The 24,527-nt window shown below is 39.0% G+C and overlaps 2 protein-coding genes and 1 non-coding gene across 3 annotated transcripts; all 3 read left to right on the top strand.

Moving 5' to 3' along the window:
• Window positions 1-453: 453 nt before the first annotated feature.
• Window positions 454-3,646, top strand: scpp5 (secretory calcium-binding phosphoprotein 5). Its single transcript, XM_039648512.2, has 11 exons — window positions 454-524; window positions 643-690; window positions 998-1,066; window positions 1,689-1,742; window positions 1,949-2,017; window positions 2,206-2,235; window positions 2,509-2,547; window positions 2,655-2,705; window positions 2,850-2,927; window positions 3,179-3,202; window positions 3,339-3,646. Exons 1-10 carry the CDS (start codon window positions 468-470, stop codon window positions 3,194-3,196), a joined length of 513 nt encoding a protein of 170 aa, XP_039504446.1. The 5' UTR covers window positions 454-467; the 3' UTR covers window positions 3,197-3,202; window positions 3,339-3,646.
• Window positions 3,647-7,182: 3,536 nt separating this feature from the next.
• Window positions 7,183-9,238, top strand: LOC120460637 (uncharacterized). Its single transcript, XR_016169012.1, has 5 exons — window positions 7,183-7,221; window positions 7,307-7,345; window positions 7,444-7,479; window positions 8,477-8,539; window positions 8,621-9,238. It is a non-coding gene; the product is annotated as an uncharacterized LOC120460637 (transcript).
• A 2,652-nt stretch (window positions 9,239-11,890) lies between these two features.
• Window positions 11,891-15,428, top strand: cnga1a (cyclic nucleotide gated channel subunit alpha 1a). The gene is made up of 6 exons (XM_039689384.2): window positions 11,891-12,058; window positions 12,163-12,216; window positions 12,303-12,425; window positions 12,530-12,634; window positions 13,467-13,573; window positions 13,651-15,428. Exons 1-6 carry the CDS (start codon window positions 11,907-11,909, stop codon window positions 15,168-15,170), a joined length of 2,061 nt encoding a protein of 686 aa, XP_039545318.2. The 5' UTR covers window positions 11,891-11,906; the 3' UTR covers window positions 15,171-15,428.
• Window positions 15,429-24,527: the final 9,099 nt, after the last annotated feature.

The following is a 24,527-nucleotide window of genomic DNA, read 5'->3' as shown; positions in this document are numbered from 1 at the left end:
CAGAATCTGACATTGATGGTTCAGGCAGTTCTCTTACTGCAATTAAAAATCACTAAGTTTGTACACACACAAAAAAAACCCCAAACAAACTCAGTTCCTATTTTTGATATTTTGTTTCGAAAATGTGGCTGATGATATCAGCAGTTTCCTCAATTGTTATCATTATAATAATAGCTGACACAAAGGCAGACAAAGTCTGACTACAGGTCATTTTCTCAATAACCATCTTTCTCCATATGTGAGGTCATGATAAAGTCTAGCCAGAGAGGGATTGGTTAAGAGCTAAGCCAGAGAGCAAATAAAAGCAACCAAACTCATGTCCCAGAGCTATAACTCTACCTGCAACTAAGGTGAGAAAGCTGGTTGACCATTTTCGTAAACTGTAAGTGCTTCTTTTTCTATGTTATTGTTCAGAAACAGCACGCCCTCATTGGTGTTGTCTGTCTTAGACTGGTGATTCCTTAAACATGATGTGGACATCTATCCTGTGTCTTCTTCTGGCGGGTGCAGTATCCGCAGCACCAGTAAGTACACACAAGGAATGTCTTTGTACTTCTTACGGCTTGTTTTATGTATTTTATGTGTCACCCAGATGCTGAAACGGATCTCTTTTTTTTTGTGCTTGTGTGTTTATATCTCTAGCTTTCACCGTTTTTCAATTATCTCCCTCATTATGGCAGTCCGAAGCAGGTGGGGCTAACCACACATGCACATTCCTGACTTTTCCGTATCCAAAAATGGCATAAAAGTCTTTGGAATTTCTTGCTTTAACCATAATTAACACATTGCACCCAGATTTATGATGAAAATAGCTCTGTAATATTACAGTGTATGATGACATGCTACTCCATGACATGTGTTTGATATATAGGTTGACTACCCTGAGGTTGCTGCAGAACAAGTTTTGAACATAATTATAACGGAAATAAACATGTTTTTTTTTGTGAGTGTGGGGGGCATCCACTAAAGTAAATTTGAACTCCTTTCATTTTCTTAGGGGAATAATGGTGGCTTTCAGGGAATACCATCACAACCCGGTCTGAACGCACCAATCAGCATGGAAATCGTATGAGCTATTTTTTGTTTTGTTTGTAAAAATCATAAATATAACAATTCAAAGTTGTACTAAGAAACCATGTAAAGAAATGTGCTTTTGGTGTATAAGGATTTATTTCTGGCTGATCTTAAAAATTACTTTTATTAGGTTAGTGTTCCTGAAAAAATAGTCCCTCTTAAAAAGGACTTTCATTAGTTTAGAGTAACCTAATACACTGAAGAAGAAAAAATAAAATTCTAGACTAAGACACATGACACATATTTCAGATTACCTGAAAATGTGTATGTGGTCTAACCCTTAACAATCGCTTTTATTAGGTTCGGCTAGTCTGTGTGTTAACTTCAAACAAAAAAGTTGCTGCCTTCAATTTTTAAATACAATCAACTTGTATGGTTAAGTCATTTAAACTTAAATTACAGCAAACTGATTCAAAAAATGAGTTGAATCTTTACTTATTTTGATGAGTTGAAGCAATGTAAAAACATATGCTGCTATAACTTACTGATCAAGTAGCCTACTTTTATTCAGTCAAAAAAAAAATATATATATATACATTTATGTTTTACGCAGATTAGATGAAAAAAATGTGTATGTCGTGAATAACAAGTATTATTTCTTTATTATCAAATAGATTTTCCCACCGAGATTCCCTACTAATCCAGCAGGGGGCAAAGCGGGCACATCGGTGAGTAAAGCTTTGCTATCTGCATGCAAGGCTAGCTTGTTTTTCCAACATATCAGCTAAACAGCTTCTTTGTTAAGTGCCTTTTTGAAATGTAAACTCTCACCTCGATTAGTTGAATCAATACATTTTTCATGTGTGTATACCATAAAGAGAACATAATTACTACCATTCACGCGCGCTGTCTCTCTGTCTCTGTCTGCCTTCAGTCATTCCCTACACAAGCGTTCATCAAGTACTCTCTCCCCAAGGCTCCCGGCAGAAAAAGCGTGGAAATCGTGAGTGAACAGACCCTAAGGCTAATTTCACTTGTTCTGACTTTACTAGAAATCTTAACATATATGCTGTAGAAAGCCAATCTAGCAGAGTGTTGATTTTATAGCTTCTAATGCCTCAACATCCTTGCTCATCCCCTCTGATGCAAGGAACTCAATGGTGATTGTGTGTTTCTTTCTCCTTATTGAAGTTTTACCCCTATGACTTCAGTCAGCACCAGGTAGGATTTACTTTGAAACTAGTACTTTTCTCAAATAATTACAAAGAAGTGGCAAGCAACATATTGAATTGTGAAATTTTGAAGTTGAAATGGATTATATCTTTTGTTTTCTCGTCCCGTGAATAGCTGAGCCTTACACATTTTACTTAGTTCTGGGAGTAGGCCTACTTGTTTCCATCATTGAATCGTTTTCCTGTTTATCTCTGAAAAGCTGCTTTGAAACAAACTGTTTTGTATAAGCGCTATAAAGTTGACTTGTTGTTTATGTTTCAGGACCAACCAAATGTTCCCCTGATACCTCAATTTCCAAATGTAAATTCTTTCAATTGCTCAAAAATTTTAATATGATATATATATATATATATATATAACTATTTTTCTAAAATATTGTCATTCATTTTAATATACTTTGTCAATAGATCTTCCCCTTTCACTTCATGCCACAGACAGTGCCTCAACAGCCACCCATGGTGAGATAAAAATGTCTTCATATAAAAATGCGTCATAATTACTCAATACGATCATCACTTGCACTGTTATTGGAATTTGCTGAAACGCCTGAATCTTGAAACACTGTGAGCTTTTATGTGAGCTTTTATTGCATTTCTACACAGAACCCACCATTCCAGGAGGAACAAACCCAAGATCCTCAGCAGCAAACCCAGCCGGAGCAGCAGGCTCAGACAGGAGAGGTGTGTGTGTGTGTGTGTGTGTGTGTGTGTGTGTCTGTTTAAATGCATATGTGTGAGAAGCAAAAATCTCAACCCTCAGTTAAGCTCTGATTTGACAACATAATGACTCCTTCAGTGGTGCATTTAGCCAGTATGGCATGCTTTTAACCAAAATGAGAACTTGCGAATCTTGTACATGTCAGCAGCAGTTTTGTTGAAAAAAGCAGATTATGTGCACTACACTCTTGTTAATTATCTATACCTTCTTCCAGGTGTCTAACAAGCCATGAAGACCGGTGAGATACTGCTTATGTGTATCTGAATATGATTAATTCATCCTAATTTTCAATTGCAATAGTTTTAATAATGTTACAACATTGCTTGACATCACTCTTTCATTCTTGTTTATCACATCATTTCTAATGCCTACAGGCTCATCTTTGCAGCTGAGTGAGAGACAAACATCAAACAAGAGTGTGAACCCATTCTCCCCAATGCTATTTAGAATTAGTACTTTTTTCCTGGGATAATAATTTAAAACACGAAGATAATGATCTACACATGTAACATTTCTTTTTTAAAGATCTGTAAATGCATGGAATGCAGATAGGAATGTGCTGTTTGGGTCTTATTCTGATGTGAGAAAATTATACCTTAAAGCAAATGTCAGTTCTGAATATTTTCTCATGTATACTTTTGTGAGTAGTGTTTCATTAATAAAGTTGATTAAAGAACAACTCATTTTTTGTCTTTGTGGTAGTTGTTATGAAATAACACATGACATTTGTAATGCATATTAAATAAAATAATACAAAACATGTATTTCTTAAACATTAAAAAGGATTCTGAGGTTAAAGTGAAATATTTTGCACCTACACCTTGAACATTATGCTGTATAATAAACATATTTCCACATGGATTGTCTGGCCATAAGGAATTCTCATAGTCTCCTACATGCAGACATTAACACGTTCACTAGACCTGCAGTACAATTGCAATTCAGAAAACTAGCCTATATTTGCTCTAAGATATGTTGGCACATTGGGCATCAACATTTAATATCATTTTGAGATTGAGTTTATCTGCTAATTATCATTACGTGGTTTAATTAGCTCTGTGATTCTAATTCAGTTCTAATTATATATCTATATAGAAATAAAAAGAAAAGTCGCTATTTGAATTTAAATAAGCACATGCTTGAAAGTCAATGATTGGATCATTATTGCAGTAATTATTATAGCAAGTTTTATGTTTGCCAACAGATCTTCTAAACCTAACTGATGAAGTGTGTAGATGTGTTTACATGGTTTAGATATGAACATCATGGCCACATTCTAGGAGAACAATGTCAAGATTCATCAGTCTCAAATTGTGAAAGAATTGGTTGGGAGGTGCAAATTTTTATTGGTCAATCTGGTATGGACAATGCAAGAGGCAAGCACTTTGCAAAGTCCTGACGCTTTGGACATTTCGTCTACATCCAACGCCAACGCATTCTCACCCCAAGGCGTCACCTTTGACCATGCTTCAATATTTGACGTTTTAGGCGCCCTTTAGCGTCACTTACATGACGCGATCCTACGGCGTCATCTAACTGACGCTAAAGGAAAGCGTCAGTTAGAGGACGCGGTTAGGTTTAGGTGTGGGGTGGGGGTAGGGTACACGCGATCCTAGGGCGTCATCTAACTGACGCTAAAGGGCGCCTAAAGCGTCAGATATTGAAGCATGTCCAAATGCTTCCCAAGGCGTCAGTTAAGTGACGCCTTGGGGGTGAGAATGGGCTGCCAACGCGCATGGCACCCTTTAAGGCCGATTTATACTTCTGCGTAGGGTGCGCGCAGTAGGTACGGCGTAGCATACGCACAGACGCGTCCCATTGCGCGTACCCTTCGCCGTCGCCTGACGCGCACCTCCTCAAAAATGTAACTACACGTCGCGACGACGCGGACCGCAAGATCGCTGATTGGTCGGCTTGGTAGCATCGCATTTCCTCCTACGCATTTCCGCACGTACCTTCTCACGCATTTCCATCACTGTCTATGATTTTCACACGTACCATCTCCTCCGACGTCTTCTTTCATTTCTGCCTTTCAGTTTTAGTAATTTCACTAAAGTGAACTGTTTTTCCACCTCAATAAGCTCCAACTCCAACATGATCCACTCTCTTTCAATCGCTATTGCTTGTAGTAACCTAGCCGCGAGGAATCTAAACACAGTGGAACATTAAAACTCTCCGCCGCCAATTAGCGTTTCGGAGCAGTACTGCAGAGCAACAAGACCTGAACGCAGAAGTATAAATGCTCATAACGGCGTCGCCTACGTGCGTAGCCAACGCCGCACATTACGGCGTACCCTCGACGCAGAAGTATAAATTGGCCTTTAGCGTCAATATGAGACGCAGATATATATGGGGCAGAAGGCGCCTCCTAGTGGTCTAACCCTGACCCTACCCCAGACCTAAATCTACCCGCATAAATTAATATATTTTGGTTGATTATATATATATATATATATATATATATATATATTTCCCAGTGGAGTGGTTTTCTTTTGCAATAATATACTTCATCATGAATATTAAGTAAGGCTTAAGTAAATAGACATTCAATACTAGATTATTATGTGGCAATATACCATTGTGTGGTAATTACAATTATTATAATATATATATATATATATATATATATATATATATATATATATATGTATGTATGTATGTATATATATACAAATTACATAGCTTTTAATACTGGATGACAAGATAACCTGAATCTGATTTGTTTTAAATTAATTAAATAATAATGACCTTAAAGTTTGTGAATTAATAACAGGTTGAAAAAATGCAAAACTAAGGTCAACTACGGTATATACACACATATGTTCAAGCCTGTAATTCATATAGTTTGTTTGTGTCTGTGTGTATTCATATATACAGTATATATACACACTCAAACAAACTATATGAATTACAGGCTTGAATTGTAGGCTTTTGGACAACCAGAAAGATAGTTGCCAGTTGACCCTATGGAAACATCTTTCTACAATGACTGAAGGAGAGCCAGAGCATATGTCGTCTCTTGCCTGATTTGTTTGAGTTCAGCAAGGATATCTAAAAACCTTTTATGTTCCCATTCTTGAAATGGAAGACATCCTTGACATCAGATAAGACATTCTGGATGTGGATTCCCTAAAGCATAAAGCATAGGCTTCAAACCTCAGACTGAGGGAAAAAAAAAAAACCCAGACAGCAACATCTCTATAGAAGTTGTCAGTGTGGTCACAATGAGGAGCCAAAAGATTTATACCTATATCTCCAAAATGAATCAGCAAAAAAAGTCTGTAATTAAGAGTTAGAGAATTTTTGTTTGTGAAGATCTTGTTGTAATCAGATCAATCAAGTTGGCAGGCTCCCACAAGTCCCACTGCCGTGCTAAAGGGGCCCAAAGAAAAATTGCATCACATGCAAACTTCACCATCAAACACCACAGACAGACCCTCCTCCCGTCTGGTAGACAATTTCATTTTTTGTCTGTCTTTTTGAAGAACTGTGCACCAAGCAGAATTTCACAGTGTATAATTATACATAATGGGTCATTAGCAGTTGTAATTCCAACCTTGCTTTAAGAATAAAGGCAAAAAATAGATTTCATTTTTGCTGAGAGGTGATTGGTCTGTTTCAGGAGCAGCTAAGTATATATAGCAGCCTTGTTCAGTACTTATTCATTCAACTTTAAACGTCAAGAAACCAAGCAGTCGTGCTTGTGATTTTCAAAAGAGGTAAGCTCGTACCATTTCTGCGGAGTTTTAACTCATATGTTACCGGCAGTATTGAATGTGTCTATTTTTCTTTCTGCGTCATAAGCTGCGAAATAATCATGATCATGAAAGCTGTGGCGTTGTTGATGTGTTTGCTGGGCTCCTCGCTAGCTGCACCTGTAAGTTCTTGTTTCTACATCTTGTTTCACATTCAAGGCAAGTCAAAATTTCAAACATTTTTGATATATTCCTCTTGCTTTGCATATTTTAGGCCCCTGACAGCAGCAGCAATGAGGTAAGACTTGTGTGTGATCACAATGGGTGTAATGTGTTGCATTATGAACAGGCCTACTGTGTTTTCTCTATTGCAGCAGGTAGCTAGTCATGCTAACACAGCTGTGCAGTTGATGGAACTCTACAGATTGATAGCACAGATGCGGCAACAGGTCAGTTCAATGCTGATAACGCTAAAGACATAAAGACATTTCATACTATTAACATAATGTGATCACTGTATTTGCAGGGTTTTGGTGCCGCTCCTAATGATGCTCAGCTGCCTGTATGTTAAGCATTTAATCACTTCATGTAAAGACTACTGTGTGAATCTATTTTATGGATTTGATGGTTTTTTCTGTTCCTCACAGGCAGCACCCGTGGCACCCGCAGCACCAGCGCCTGTTGATGTAAACCCCTTTCATTCTATCATATCGCATTTTATGTTTTTTTGAGAATAAACAATAGCATTTTGAAAACATTTTGGACAATATTTCTCTTTTTACAGACCCAGCCTCAGGTTTCACCTCAAGCTCCACAGCAGGTTAGCAATGTGCCATTTTTATGATTTGTCAATGTCAGTCATGGCATGCCATAGGATGATGTTTAAACTCTAAAAATTGCTGGGTTGTTTTAACCCAACTTTGGGTCAAATATGGGCAAACCTAGCCATTGGGTTAAATCTTTTAATTACATTTTTAACCCAACGTTTGGGTTTGTCCATATTTGACCCAAAGTTGGGTTAAAACAACCCAGCATTTTTAGAGTGTAGGATAAAGAAAAATCATGTTAGATACCTAGCAAACAAATTTAGGTTCTGGGAATTTTTTGGTTCCCAGAACGTTCCTAGAACTTTCCCTTAAGGTTAAGGGAACGTTCCCGGAACATTCTCCTTACGTTATAAAAATGGAACCTAAAAAGAACCTACATGGAACGAGCCTATAACATTCTTGTTTGGTTCCCCAAAAAATAACCTCATGGGACCAATTGGTTCCATTAGGGGAACGTTCTGTGTTTGCTGGGTAACTGACACATCTGTTGTGTATCGAGGCCTTTCTAGTCCACACATTTATGTTTTCTTATTTACATGACTGATAAATAACTAAATGGCTCTTTAGCCTTTAGCTTGGCTTTTTGCAACTAATCCTATTACAAAAACTACAGAGTGGTTATAGACTTCTTTATTGACATTAATGGTTGCATGAAGAACCTTCAACGTCCATTGAACCTTTCCATTGCACAAAAGTTTCGTTATATTGGAAAAAAAGGTTCATCAGATTATTAAAACATTGAATGACACTATGAAAAAATGGTTCTTTTAAGAATTGTTCACAAAAAGGACGGAATTGGTAATGTTCACTCTTAAAAATAAAGGTTCTTCCATGGAACCTTCACATTGGTTTCAAAAAACCCAAAATGGTTCTTTAAAGGCAAAAAAAAAAAAAAGCCTTCAGGAATTTTACTTTTAAAGACGGTGCAGTACACAAGCCTTGTGACTGAGCTAGTTTGTGTTGACGTTGATCTTTGAACATTTCTTTCAGGGCTTTTTTTTCAACCCCGCTCTTTTCGCACCCCAAGGAGATGGGTCAGATGAGGAAGGAGCAGTAGGTTTCCTCTTATCAAAACATTTCAAATATTAATAGGGTGTACTTTACGAGCTGCGTCCCTTTTTTAATCTATCCTAGCCACAGTTTCGTGGGTTTTACCCTCCCTACGGCTACCAGCCTGCCCAGCCGGCTGCTCCACTGAACTCAGATGAGGCCGAAGGAGCGGAAGAAGCAGAGGCAGCGGAGGGTGCTGAGGCAGCCGAGGCCGGAGCCGAACCTGAACCTGCAGGAACCGCTTTACCTGTCGATGCCGCTGTCGCAAACGAGATCCTACCCATTGATGTCCCTGTGGATGTTCCCGTCGAACCCCTTCCCGAAGTCATCGCTACTGCTGCCGTTGATCCGGCCATCATCCCCGAGGCACTGGCAGTTGGTGTGGAAATTGACACCACTTTGGTCGGGCCTGATGTTGCTGATGGTGCAGGGCAGGTGTTGGTGGCTGAGGCTCCTTATGCTGCCCAGCCAATGCAGTGAGAGAGATGATCACAAGCCCCGCCCCTCCAAGATTCTAACCAATCAGTCATATCGCTGACTTTAAGACCACATCTCTGTGGTGTGAACATTGCCGGAACAAAATGTGGCATATTCCTGTTGTGTGAAAATGTTTCCTGGCAGATTTATAATAACCTCATCGTAAGAATTGAGCCATTACTTGTTATATGTCTTCTCTTTCAGTTTCTTAAAATAAAATGCATTTGTCTCACTGCAATTAAAAACCTCGTTTAATCAACAATGTAACTATGTAATTAACCTGATATCGGATGACTATGTACAGTCAAACCAAAAATGATTCAGACACCAGATATTATTTTTGATATTTTTTAACTATAGTGGGTGCAGGACACTATAGTTGATTTATAATAGTGAGGAGCCCGAACCCCGCCCACAATATTTTTTGGTCGGGAAGTTCGGTCTGGACTCGATCCATTGAGGAGAAATTATGATCAGTCAAAAAATGAACGGGACAATCAATGATCTGCAGGGATGTTATCAAGAAGAGCGCTTAACTGGTTTCCCTCAGAGATGACTGCAGCTGGATAATTGAGATGTATAGATTCTGCTGTCGCGCCTGTTGTAAAATAAATCGACAGCGCATTCATTTTAGTCGAACAGAAAACTGCAATCAAGGCATTTGTCGACCGGAAAGCTATTTTTGCCGTCCTTTCCTACATGATTCGGGAAAAGTGTAACTCAATAACTGTAATCAACTGGCTCTGATGGTTGCTAAGAAGATGGGACGTAATGAAAAGCCTGTGGTCGTTGTGGTTTCTCCTTTGGTCGCACTTATGAAGGTAAGAACCAAGTAAGAAGCAACACTCGTTATTTTCCTTCTAAAATAAGTAAGTTAGTTGAAAACTGCGCTATGCAAAGAAGTTGACTTACTGCGTTGCTCTGATTGGTTGTAGGTCTACCGACTATCCAATTGAGTGCAGAGTTTTTTTTTTTCCTGGTTCAGTTAAGATACGCCTCATAATCAAAGCCCTATGGAGCAGTATCAGACTCATATTCTCTCTAGAATATGAGTATGACGAAGTCAGGCTAAGTGAGGATAGCAAAATAAAGTAAACTCTGACAAATTCTACCCAAAAATTCTTCATACAGTGAACTACCAGTAAAATGTTTAAAATTGCTAATGCGACCTTTTTACACTACAGGCTGAACAAAATTAAGCATTGCTTGATAATTGGTTGACCTAAATTGGTATTATCTAATTGTGCACTTCAATTTAACAGCTGACAACTGACAGATATTTAACCTAATTCTTTTGTGAGACAGTCTAATAGAACGATGGCCAAACCCAGTGAAATATTGATAACTCTTGAGGTCTTGTCAGAAATTATTACCGTTTTCTAAACTATAGCGAATAAAATGTGATAATGTGAGAAATGTTAATGGTGTCTGAATAAATTTTGGATTGACTGTTTGTGTGTGTGTGTTATATATGTATCATCATTATACACTGTAAAAATGAATATGCTTTATCTAATCAACAGAATTGTGGAAACAGATTACAAGCAATAATATTAATTAAATTTAACAAATTAGAATTGAGTAATAATTAATCAAATTATTCCTTAAATGTTAACCAATTAAAATGAGTAAAGTTTACACCAAAAAAATTAACAAAAATATCTCACTACCAGACAGACGTCAAAAATCAATTAAGAATTCTTTATTTTAAATTGCCAACATTGAAGACACCTGATGTTAACAAGCAGAATCAGTGAAGGAGAAAAACATAATTTTAAAACAAACCTGATCACCATAATGGTGACTTCAATTTATGTTTTTTGGTTGTTGTTGTAAGTTTTACTCATTTTAAATGGTTAACTTTTAAGGAATTAATTTGTTTAATTATTACTCAATTCTAATTTGTTATATTTAATTAATAGTATTGCTTGTAATCTGTTGCCACAATTTTTTGATTAGATAAACCGTATTCATTTTTACAGTGTATATGCAATTCATACAATATAAAATAATATTAAACAAAAACTACATATATCCAACAAAACAGGCCATCTATTTCTCTGAGTGGCTGTGTGTGAAACTAAGACTGGGAGGTTTGTATTAATAGGATAAAGCAGATCTGTGGAAGACTGCTGACTGGGTAGATGTTACTACATGAGATAAATCTCTCACTCTACTCTACAGGCTCACAGTCTAGAAAGCACAACATGACACCAGTATCCAGTATAGTGTGTGTACACAGCAAAAGTAAAATGAAATTACAGTTAGTTAAATAAACCACTAACAAATATGGTCATTCACATATGTCTTTCTAGGTGCACTCTGATGAATCAATTTAAACATGAACCTAAACATTTGTTTTGAATATGGTACAATTAAAAAAACGACTGGTTGCCGAAATTCTCAGTGTAATGGTATAAATGATGGATCTCACTCATACTTTCAGCTTTTTTTGGAGGAAGTATAAATTATGTACGGTTCATGAAGACAGGGAGGAGGCTTTGTTTTTGTCACTAGTCTTTCATTAATCTCCAAATCCTTCTCAGGGTCATGCAAGTCTGAGATATCATTACATAGCACAACAGAACAAATGAACCACACGCTTGTTCCTCCTTTGAAAAAAACAACACAAGCTGTAATTTGACTGCAGTCTATCTTTAATTTCACCGAGAAGGTCTGTGATTCTGACAGGCTCAGTAATTCTTCTGGTCAAGAGAGAATGGGACAGGATTTGGGTTAAAGAAAAACAGCCGGTGAGTATGATATGACTTTGTGGCAATTTTCTTTTTGTCTGTCAGATTTTTTTTTTTTTTTTTTTTTTACTTTTAACCAATAGAAAGACATGTAAATTGTAAATCAATGCTTCAGCCTATTGTTCTAGGGGGAAAGGATCATGACTATTGTACCTACATCAGGGGGGTTTGCTGTCCCTCCCCAAGTGTCTCCGATAATGGAGATGGACACAGAGGAGGACGATGAAGACACAATTCCAGTTCCAAATGCAGGACGTTTATTTAACATCAACAACAGCAACAACAATGAGGAGTAATCAAAGATCATAAGATCAATATAATATAATACTGTTTAATATAACATAATTTTATATAAATGTGTATTTGTGGTAATAGTGTACTTTGCTGTCCATATAGGGAAGCCAAGAAGAAGAGGAAAAAGGAGAAAAAAGAAAAGAAGGAGAAAAAAGAGTGAGTAGCACACTAATCTTTATTTTTGACACATTCTGGTTATAAATGACGTTTGTTACTGTATAAACCTTTCTATTTTTCTGTAGCAAAAAAGAAAAGAAAGAAAGAAAAGAAAAGAAAGAAAAGGAAGAAAAGGAAAAAGAAAATGAGAAAGAAAAAGAAAAGGCAAAAGAAAAAGAAAAGGAAAAGGAGAAAGAGAAAAAGGAGGGGTCGGTAGCTGGATTTTTTTTATCAGCCCTTTCTAATCTGTGATTTACAAAAGGTTAAAGTATCACCATTGATTATTGCTCATGTCAACTTCATTTTTTTCAAGGCCCAAAGAGGTGTTTGTGATTAACCCAGCGGGATTCCTGTATTATCAATGGCTGCTTATAATCACAGTTCCTGTCATGTACAACTGGACAGTTATAATTGCAAGGTAATAATGAGAAGTTCATGTTTTATTAAGACCAGGAGATGAGAGAAGAGTGTTTTTGAAGAGGAACCTCTGAAGTGTGCTTCCTTACATCTCCATTAGTCTCTGTACACTCTTATGCTCTAGTAACGCATTCTCATCCCAAGGGGTCATATATGACACTTTTACTAAAGCGTAGACATCCAACGCACATGGCACCCTTCAGTGTCAAATGAGACGCTTCGGTTATGGTAGGTTTAGGTATGGGGTAGGGTTAGGGTTAGACCACTAGGAGACGCCTTCTGCTCCATTTGTCTCATTTGACGCTAAAGGGTGCCATGTGCGTTGGATGTCTACGCTATATGGCAAAAGCGTTGTATATGACGCCTTGGGCAGCGCAGTCTCATCCCAAGACGTCATATAACTGACGACTTGGGACGTCTTTTGACCATACGTCAACATCCGCCTTTTTAGGGTACCCTTACACGACGGTTAGATGACGTTATGGGATCCTAACCCTACCCCAGACCTAAACCTACCCCTAAACCTACCCCGTCACCTAACCGACGTTAAAATTAAAGCGTCAGTTGTATGACGGCCCGGGATCGTCATGTAACCGACGTTTAAGGGTACCCTAAAAAGGCGGATGTTGACGTATGGTCAAAACACATCCCAAGACGTCAGTTATATGACTTCTTGGGATGAGACTGTGTTACCTTGGGATGAGAACGAGCTCGCTCTAGATATGATAAAGGTCATCAAAATCCAACATAATACAAAAAATTGGAGCATTTTGTAAGCTTGATAAATGGATGTAATATTTTTGAGAGTATTTCCATTTTGTATCTTTGCATAGAGCCTGCTTTGAGGAGCTGCAGCATGAATATCTACTGATATGGTTCCTCTTGGACTATAGTTCCGATTTGATATATTTGGCAGACATGGCCTTCAGAGCACGAACAGGTGAATCTAACAACATTAGTACAATCAGATGTCAATTTGTGTCATGATTTCAAGTCACCTTTTTTTTTTTTAACCAGGGTACCTGGAACAGGGCTTGCTTGTCAAAGACGAAAAGCTCCTTCTCCAGCGGTACACCAGCAGTCTCCAGTTCCGCGTCGACGTCATCTCTATGCTACCCACGGACATCTTCTACTTCGTTTTAGGGTTGGACTACCCCGAGATCCGAATCAACAAGTTGCTCCGCCTGAACCGCATGTTTGAGTTTTTCACCATCTCCGAAACCATGACCAACTACCCCAACATCTTCCGAATCTGCACTTTGGTCATGTACATCATCATCATCATCCACTGGAATGCATGCCTCTACTTCTCCTTCTCCAAGTCCATCGGGTTCGGATCAGACGATTGGGTGTACCCTGATCTCAACGAACCAGAGTTCGGAGAACTCATGCGAAAATATTCCTTCAGCCTGTACTGGTCTACGCTTACCCTCACCACTATCGGAGAGACACCATCTCCGGAGCTAGACTCTGAATTTCTCTTCCACGTAGTTGACTTCCTGGTGGGCGTCTTGATCTTTGCCACCATTGTGGGTAACATTGCTACAATGATCTCAAATATGAACGCAGCCCAGGCTCAGTTCCAATCCAGGATCGACAACATTAAGCAGTACATGCATGCGCGGCATGTCAGCAAGGACCTCGAGGAGCGTGTCATCAAGTGGTTTGACTACCTGTGGACTAACAAGAAAGCACAAAATGAGAGAGAGGTGCTGAGGTACTTGCCAGACAAATTACGGGCAGAGTTGGGCATGAACGTGCACTTAGAGACCCTCATGAAGGTGCGCATCTTCGCCGACTGTGAGGCGGGGTTGCTGATCGAGTTGGTGTTGAAGCTTCGCCCTGTTGTCTTCAGTCCTGGTGACTACATCTGCCGAAAGGGCGATATCGGGCGGGAGATGTACATCATAAAAGAAGGCAAACTTGCCGTGGTGGCCGATGACGGCGTCACCCAATTTTGCGTTCTTGGCGATGGAAGCTACTTTGGTGAAATCAGCATTCTAAACATCAAGGGCAGCAAGGCAGGGAACCGCAGAACAGCAAATATTAAAAGCATAGGGTACTCAGACCTCTTCTGCCTGTCCAAAGATGATCTGATGGAAGCTCTGACGGAATATCCCGAAGCTAAAGCAATGCTGGAAGAGAAAGGGAGACAGATTCTGCTGAAGGATGGTCTGCTTGAGCTGGACCCTTCCAAACTAAAGCCAGATGAGAGGGACTTGGATGAGCGCGTAAACCGAATGTACAGCACACTGCAGATCATGCAGACCAAGATAAACAAGCTGCTGGAGGAACAGGAGGAGACACAGAAGACCATCAGACGGCGAATTGTTCAGTTAGAGCGCTTTGCTGGGGAAGAGGTGGAGGATGAAGATGAAGAGGAGGAGATGGAAAAGAAGGAAGAAACCCTGGAGGAAAAGAAAGAAGAAGAACCAGAGAAAGAGAAGGCAGAAGAAGACAAGGAAAAGATGGAAGAAAAAGAGGAGGAAAAGATGGAAGGAGCGACCGAAGAGAAAAAAAAAGACGACGAGCCATAGGATAAGAGGATGAGAATAACTCTGGATGAAATTCACAGATGAAGATCAAGCTAAACACTAAATACGTTCAAATTAAAAACAAATACTTTAATCTTGTTCTTATACTGTAGTAACACTAATTTGTTAAGTCAAATTGACTTTGCTCATTCTGTCTTGTGCAGCCAATACATTATTGTAAAGGCAACTACAGATTTCTTGTCAAGCAAATTGTCAATTAGCAATACCAGTTTTCATTTTTATTCCTTTCTAATATGTATGTACTGTATATATAAGAAATGAATAAAGTAAATAAAGTAAATCTTTTCTAAGTATAACTCTAAAAAAACATCCAGGCAATATCTTCAAATGGATGCACTCTGAAAATCACCACACACTAATAACACTGACAACAAAATAACAGCATAAAAAAACAACAACAACCTGCTAACAGAACTGCTAACGAACACAGCATTATTTATTAATGTGGCAGTGCATACTGAGGGCTCTCAAATCAGTAGCATTGTTCAATGTGCTTTTAGGGTGTGATTTATTGAAAATACTGTACATTACGTTACTTTTGGATTTTGATCTATTGTTTCTTAATAATAAAAACATTAAAGATGCAACTCGTCTCACTATACTGACCAGTCAGCATCCAAGACAGGAACAACCAATTTTAAAAGCTAGATCAAATAACATTGATGAAAACAGACATTTAAGGTCTTACTAAGTAGTCTGCTTGATAGGCACAAGGGTGCAGCAGAGGACCAAAGATTATGCAACAATAACCCAGCAGTGACCCTAAGCTAATTTACCCTACGCAATACGAGAGAACCTCTCGTAATATAGGCCTAACTAAAAATATTTTTCTTTTGTTGAAATGTGTTTGAATGAGGTAAATAAAATTTAAAAAAATCTAAAAAATTTTTTTGAACGTGTCAGTCACTAAAAATGTTCAACAAGCAAGAATAAACGGTTTAGGATTTGAGACACGTGAAGGGGGCGGTAATTTGCATGCGTCAGGTGTTTGGAAAAGGAAAAAAGACTTCCACAAAGGTTGCAGACTGTTTCAGGTAGGCCAAATCTGCGGTTTTAAGTGGGGTTTAATGTGTTTTGAGAGGTAGGAATACTTGAGAGGAGCTTTTAAGTTCCTGTAAACTCCTTTATGAAAGCAGTTGTTCATGATTTGGCTAGTGGTTTAACGGATCACAAAACTACCATAACAGCTCGGATAGAACGATTTTTGAGTCACGGATCGGATTATTTTTCAGTTCAGCAAGAAAATAAAGCACAAAATAAAGAAAGTTCCAGCTAGTATTATTCAGATACAGAATGTAAAATATCATAGTGTTCACTACTAAATATAGATTCATCTTTTTGTTAAAGCTGTCTTTTGTTTGAAAATGCAGCAGGTAACATTATCGGAGACCTAATTTGCACAGGTCCATAATGATACACTTCCGATTTCTTTCTCAAATGTTTATGTTCACTTAAACTTACAGAATGTAATTTTTGGCCATCATGGATCGCTAATCTCTTACAATAACAAAAGCGATGACGCAAAGCATCAAGCGGAATTATGGATCTTGTGTCAAGCTGATGGTTCTTTTATGAATGAGTGAATACAGTGATGTTTTTATTACTGTGGTATGAAGCAGGGTGCGATTGCTAATGAGAGATGTAGCTATACCAGCGCCACACGCAACTCGAGTCCTGTATAAGGGAACATTTTGTTATACCAAATTGAATTAATTCACAGGTCAGTTTATTAGACGAATTAAACTTGAGGTAACGCATGCTGTTTCACTTGCTTTAACAGTTAGCTACACAATCACAAAATGGCATTTAAGTGTGTTGAATGTTGTTAGTTAAGTTGTTTGTTGGCTATATGAGACTAGCAGTAAGCTAGATCAACATTAGAATAACATACAGATCATATTCTAACATTTCATCATATTGAACAAAATATCATCGATTAGTTTTATGTAGCCTACATTTGCTCGTGACAGTCATTTGCAACACTTGTCTCAGTCAAGTCGAAGTTTCTCGGCATCTCGAAAGATGTTCATCTACGTTCTAGTCCACTTTTTGTCTCAAAGTCTGATTGCCATGGTCCAAAATGTTTAAACAAAACAACAACAGCGTCCTGCTAACCATAACCCGGTTGTCCACATATGTCGCCATGGTTACTATGGCTGTAGAGCGGAAACCGAGGGAAACTGACTGGTAACTCCTCACCCCTGCTGACACGTCCAGTTTCCTTGGTTAAAATCGCAATTTTGTCACGATTTACAAGTAGTTGGAAACACTGGGCATGTTGTAAGTAATCAACCAAACAAAATATAGAACATTGGCCTAGTAGTTTTTGGATTTTCACCGCATATTGTACCTTTAAGACATAACCGACAGTGTTTACGAGAATATTTGCGTTTTACGAGCATATTTGCGGAGAGGGGTAAAATGTAAATTATGTATTATGTTGTCAAAATATTTTGACATAATTTTGTGTGTCCATTCCGATTTTCAAGTTGATGTTAACACGCAACAGTTACTGTAAAGTATACATTTTAGATGTTCAGACTTATGATAGCCCTAGTCCAATAACATTGGACTAGTTTTGTTATGCAGACCTGGCAACCCTGACGTGTTAATACTTTCTCCCAGCTCCTCTGAATGTATCCTTTCTCCTCGTTCATCACATCCACGTGGTGCATTTAAGTGATGCATCCTTCATCATGGCATATTTTGATGGGTTTCCAGATCACAAGAAGAAAGAAGAGTGTTGATAAGCAGCCTGTGAAGTGTTTCATATTGTTCACTTTATGCTGAGAAAGAAAAAAGGTAACACATGCATCCAAAAATAATTTTTAACCTTCCTCGGATTCTCAAAACATCCCCAGGCAATTTTAGTGCATTTAAAACCTGAATTTGTAGTTAAATGGCATTTATGCAGATACGTGGTTTTAAGAAGTAAAGATTTAAAGAGGCAGACTTTTGACATTTGAAAAACATAAAAACAAAACAAATCAATTACTCAGGCCTGTAATGTCTGTAGCTCCGATTGCTCCTTTTTTTCATGGCAGTTTGTACAGATCTGCTTTTAATCATGATGTTTTCCTCCTGGCATCCTTCAATTTCCCTTTGGCTGCATTATTGATAATGCAATTACAATTCTACAGTATTGTATGTATGCATCTGCCAGTTTTCAGTTTTCTAAAAGTTTAGGTCATTTTTTTCATTTTGAGACATCTTTTTTAACAGTGTTTCATTTCAATAAATACTTTGATTCATTCAGGAATGATTAGGGATCCTCTGGATAGAGGATATACCATCGTATATGTGGAGTGGTTGTGTGTGTGTGGCTCAATATTATCTATTCTTTCATTTTGAACAGTCCCACCTGTTCTCTTCGCCGACAATTTCTGTCACATGTGGACACTTATTGTATTTGCTCAGACAGGTGATGAGAAAAGTAAGCTGAAAAAAAGGAAATGAAAGAACAGTGGAAGTATGTCTCCCATGGGAAACCAAGATAAAAAAGAAAGCTATTGCCTGTGATGTCAGCCATGAAAAAGGTCCTCAACCGTTTCGTCTCTTGAGCAGCTGGAGCTACGCGTTTAATTAATTAGAATTAGTCTGTCACTTTTAGAGGCAAATCAAAAAGGACCATATGACTTTCCTTCAAGGAGAAGTTACTTGCTGAATTAACTTGTTAACACAAGTGTTGGGAATATGAATGCATAGGTACAACTTTTTGTTATTTGAATGAAAGCTATATTGGAACATGCATGAATGAATGAATGTGTGATTTAAGGAAAGAGAGAAAGAAAGCAAGCCAGTGAGGCAGAAGAATCTAATGGATTGATTTGTACATTAAGTCACACTTTTGAGGGTCCGTTTACCTCACACCAAACATGAACCAGTGGTCGGTCAAGTAATTGTATGGTCCCATTTGGCCTGTCAATGCAGGGACACTCAGCCCACCGCATCAGTGAGAGCACAGGTGGCTTTTTCTAAGAAGCCAATTGGAAAATTTCTTATACGAAAAAAATGGTGGCTCAACCAGGGTCTTTCAGTGGGGAACATTGCGTCTCGCTGAGGATTGTCATCAGACGCTCTGATTTGAGCAGTTAATGGAAGTCACTTAGGCAGCTCACATCAGGGTGGTTTGGAGTCTGGTGGCAGAAAGATAGACCACAGCATAGGAACATGCATTTTGGTCTTACAAGCTGGTTCTTCCTTGTACTTCCTTTTGTTGCTTAGAATGCTTAAACACTTAACTGTCCCTTTCTATTAGTGGGTGTAACCGACCAGTTAGCCGGTGTGCGATTGTTTCTCCTAAACAATTTACTTTACGATAATAGCATTTGCAGTTGACCGGAGTCGCTCTGGCAGGGAAGAAAGCTGACCTATTGGAAAAGTGACATCCTATGACAGTGGCACTCTGGGCAAGCCTGTGGGTTTCAGGGAAAACGGCTGAGGTCATTAAAATGGACTCGCTGGTAACAAAAAATAATGGTTTTAACTTAAAAATATGCATAGAACCACTGCAGTGTGATGAGTGGAATCACACTGTATATACTAAATGTATACATTATGCACTGAAAATTATTCACTTTTTATAGTATGTAGGGCCTATGTAATGTTTATTTAGACCAACTGGGACAGAACTATGTATAAAAGTGATTATTTCTTTCAGTTGTACAGATTCTTAGCTCAAATAAAGGGAATATAATTTTAATAACTGGTCATGAATATGTCCAGTAATTGCATACATAGGCCTAGACATTATCCATTTTAAATACACATTCATCTTTCCAGAGGTGGAGTGACCCTTTAAGTGTTTGCCTGCTTCGACTATAGGCTCTTGTACCACTTGGAAGTCTGTATTACAGCCCTTTATACCTCCATTTTTTGTATATGGAGAATTCAGTCAGAATTATTATAGAATTTTTCCTCCATTTGACACAAAAGTGATAACTTGTCAAATAGACTCTTACCCTGAATCTGTATAGATGCTGAAACTTGATATCTGAGACACTGAAGCTAGTGATTTGAATCACAACCTACAGATGACAAATTGTCTTTTCAAATGCAATGTGAGAAGGAAATGACCACTTACCATCAAGTTCTTCAGACATGGAGATTTAAATCATTGATTTTGTTCCATTGTTTTAAATGTTTGCTTTCTTGCACATTTAAACGTCTGATAATTGAAAACTGAAAAGCCTGATGCTTTGATGAGCCACCTAAGCTCTTTCACACTGATTTCTCTTAATAAACAACACGCTGTGCTGCATGATCTCATCTTAATTTTCCTAATTGCTTGCAATTGTGAATCTCCCTCGATGCTCAAGCGTGTGCAGTTCCATAAGCATGATAAGAAAACCCATGATGTAATTTTAATTAGTCTATTCAATGGCAGAGCAGCTCTGCTTGTCAAACTTCAGGGTTTCTATTCTCATGGTATGCTAAATTAAGCATCAGCCCGTTACTTTCTTATCAGGACTCAGTGACATTTGCATCACTGTCATTTCTTGTGTCTGTTCCCAGAGTCGGTGATGTAACCACCATCGGTCAAAATGCCAAGACCTTGCCAGACCAATGAGCATCTTAAAGTTTAATTCTGAACAGAAAGGGAAACTGAGGAACATTTGACGATAAAAAGAGTATGAGAGACATTGCTAGTATGCGATGCAAATTAACCATTGACCCCTTGCTGGGTTTCTGGACCTCTCAAGTCATGTAGGTGATGTGAAACTTTTAATGATTGCTAATAGCGGAGAACCTCAAGGTTTCTGAAATGGATAAACAGAAAAGTCACTCAATCTACAGAAATTAAATGACTTGATCCTGATTCTGCTCCTTTGGTGACTTCTACAAAAAAAAATTGTGTGACTCCACAGAGGAAACTTCCCTCTCAAAGCGTTGAGTGACAACCATGAAATCTTGGCGATGCCAATGTCACTTGAATTTAGTTGAGTGTTTCTGAGAAGACATGTACGAAGTTCTGGCAATGTGTTCTGCTGAGAGCCTTTGTGCCTTGGGGTCGTCATGGAAATGAAGGATGAGGAAGACTAAGAGAGAAGCACAGTTATAGTGTAGCACTTACAGTATGTGAAGCTCCTCAGGGTTGGCACTTTCGGCTGGGAACATGTATTTTAGTCATCACTTTCTTTTGTAATTTATAAAACGGTTAGGAATGCCTTTCATTAAGAATGGAACTAAAAAGCTTTTTTTTAAAAGCATATAGTGACAGTCAAGACTTGGTTTGTAACCAACTTTTATTTTTGCAGGCTATAATGTGCCAGTTGGTTTTAAATTAAATCTGATGCGCAACATGTCTTATTATGCAAGACTTCACTGAGAGCTTGAATAAGATAGATGCACTTCTCCTTCTAAAACGCCACTTTAGAAAGTATTAAATCTTGTGATCCAACCAAGAAACAGGATTTGTGAAGACATGAGCAGACCTTTTCTGTTTTTCCTCTTAAATTATTCTTTGGCTTCTATTTGCCAGTAAAGCTGGTTTAAACCACATGAACCTGTGTGATCTCGCTGCATAAATCATAGACAACAGCATGGAATCTGTTCAGACATATTTGTTGGGGGGAAATGAAACAACCTGTTTTGAGTTGAGTCCATCTGTGAGTCCCCATATATACTGATTTATGCTTCAGCTGTCCAATTTAGTCTTGGACAGAAAAATCGTCTGATTGCTTGTATGTGAATGTGTCATTTCTGCATCCTTAACCACTGTGAAAATGAAAAAGGATTAAACTCTTCCAGTTTATTATTTTGTGTTTTATCAACATTCATACAGTAAACATGCACAGTATATCAGTAATCATCAAATGGTTCTCATCAATTTTGGCATCAATATTTGATGTTTAATTGTGCATATTTATTTTTTCCTGTGTATTTGTGCAATTAGATTACCGTTGCCTTTATCGGCCCATAAAGCACGTCATCCCAACGGATAAATGTCCTGTCATGCCCCTGCTTTCATCTTACTGTATGTGTTAAATCTTTATAAACACTAATAATTTAAAGCTGCAGTCCAGTGTTTTTCCTCTTTGTCGCCATCTCTGTTCGAAATCTGCAATTGCAGTTATTCACGGAATTATTAACTTTATGTGAGTTGTACTTCAACACCCGACACGGCACAGCGCGTATGAACACAATGTTTGAGGAGACTGTGAGTTTGTCAGTCACCTGCCAGATGTGGATACAGGCATTCAGAATCACAGAATATTCTTTTTGGAATTATGACCAACATAAGAATATACACCAGAAAATGTCATCTGAACTAGTAAGAAATCCATTTTTGATCTAGTTCTAAATCGCGCTGATTAAATCTAACAATCGCTTATCCCGCAAAATTGTGCAAATTAAACTTTGTTCTCAAATTGTTAATGTTAACAATATAAGCAAGCATTGCGTGTTTACATGTAATGTCCAATTTGTATCCTCCTTGTTTTCGCTTGGGTCCGGTAGAAGTCTCTTTTTTCTGCAGCCACTCCGAGGTCCGAACAAAGTCTTTTGCATGTTACAGTGGGTGAATCTGTTATCACTGGTGAGTGTCGTTTGAACCTTTCTGGATCAGCCATCAAATTGATAAGTTTAATTATATCAAGTCCAGTGAGAAAAGGCTATAAATTTCCACCCACTTTGATCAAAGTCACACGGCACTGCTTTCGTGCTCTGGTCCTGTGGAAATAACCTTGGTTCCTGTCCCAAGGACATGAGTGGTCATCCAGCCCAGGGTCTGTGGCAGGACCATCATCTTTCGTGGCACATAAACTGCTTAGAAATGTTGGTGGTGTTTCAGGCCCTGAAACACTTCCTCCCAGACCTGAGAGGCCATCATATTCTTGACCGGTCCGACAAAACATCAGTGGTCTCCTACATAAACCATTAAGGGGCTCTGCGTTTGCGCCCGTTATACAAGCTGGCTTCGCCAGATCCTTCTTTGGTCCCAGGGGAAGCTTCTTTCAGTGAGGGCGATTTATATCCCAGGGTATTTAAATCAGGGGGCAGACATCCTGTCAAGGCAGGGGCCGAGGCCCGGGGAATGGAAACTTCACCCCGGGGAATGGAGACTTCACCCCAAGGTGGTGGAGCTCCTTTGGAAGCATTTCGGTTGTGCCGAGGTAGACCTTTTTGTGTCCAGGGAGACATCACACTGTCCACTGTGGTTTTCCCTGAGCATCCAGCCCCTCTGGGTTGGATGCTATGGTTCAGACGTGGCCGAGGTTGCGTCTGTATGCGGACCTAGTATCTCTCCTCGACGGCTCTACTCTTGAGATTCCAATCAGGAGGGACCTTCTCTTTCAGGCGAGTACGTTGATCCTTGGAAATATGGAAACTGTTGGCTTGGCCTCTGAGGGGGCCCAGCTCATAAGTTCAGGTCTCTGAACTTATGAACTGAGGCTTTTCACTTCTTGGTGTAGAGAACACCGGCTGGATCCAGTTAACTGCCCAGTGGGTTCAGTGCTGGAGTTCCTGCAGGAGCATTTCTCCACAGGGCTATCCCCCTCCACACTAAAGGCGTATGTGGTGGCATTAGCTGCTTACCACTTCCCTTTGAGTGGAGTCTCTTCGGGAAGACACCAACTTATAACACGTTTCCTTCGTGGCACCTTGAGGCTGAGGCCAGCAGTTCGCACAAGGGTGTCGACCTGGAATTTGGCCATCATATTGGAAGGTCCCTCCCTAGCTCCCTTCGAGCCCATTGAAGAAATTCCTGAGAAATTTGTCACTCTGAAAAACATTTTTCTTCTTGCTATTTCGTCACTCAAGAAAATCTGTGACATTAAAGCTCTCTCGGTTGTTCCTTTGTGCCTGGAATTCCCGAGTGACATGGTAAAGGCCTTCCTCCATCCTAGGCCAGGTTATGTCCCTAAGGTCCCTTCTAATGTTGCTAGACCTATAGTACTGCAGACTTTCTGTCCTCCTCTGTTTATGTCGTCGGACCTGGAGAAACTTAATTTACTCTGCCCAGTCAGGGCTTTATATGCTTATGTCCACAGAGCTGCCCTGTGGAGGAAGTCTGAACAGTTTTTTCATCCGCTTTAGCTCACCCAGGAAGGGGTGTCCCGCATCTAAACAGATGATGAGCAAGTGGGTGGTCGAGGCTATCTCACTTGCTTACGAGTCGGCTGGTCAGCCTTCACCTTTGGCTGTACGAGCTCACTCTACTAGGAGTATGGCCGCTTCTAAAGCTTTACTGTTGGGTGTTTCCCTCCATGATGTTTGTGATGCGGCTGGCTGGTCCTCACCACATACGTTTGTCAAGTTTTATCTCTTAGACTTCAGCTCTACTCCTGGGGCGCAGGTGCTTTTGTCTGAATATGCTGTCTGATTCACACTGTCGGT

Source organism: Pimephales promelas, chromosome 6 (assembly GCF_988280905.1).
Source record: "Pimephales promelas chromosome 6, fPimPro1.hap1.1, whole genome shotgun sequence".
Classification (NCBI taxonomy): Eukaryota; Metazoa; Chordata; class Actinopteri; order Cypriniformes; family Leuciscidae; genus Pimephales; species Pimephales promelas.
This window is presented reverse-complemented; position numbering and strand designations above follow the sequence as displayed.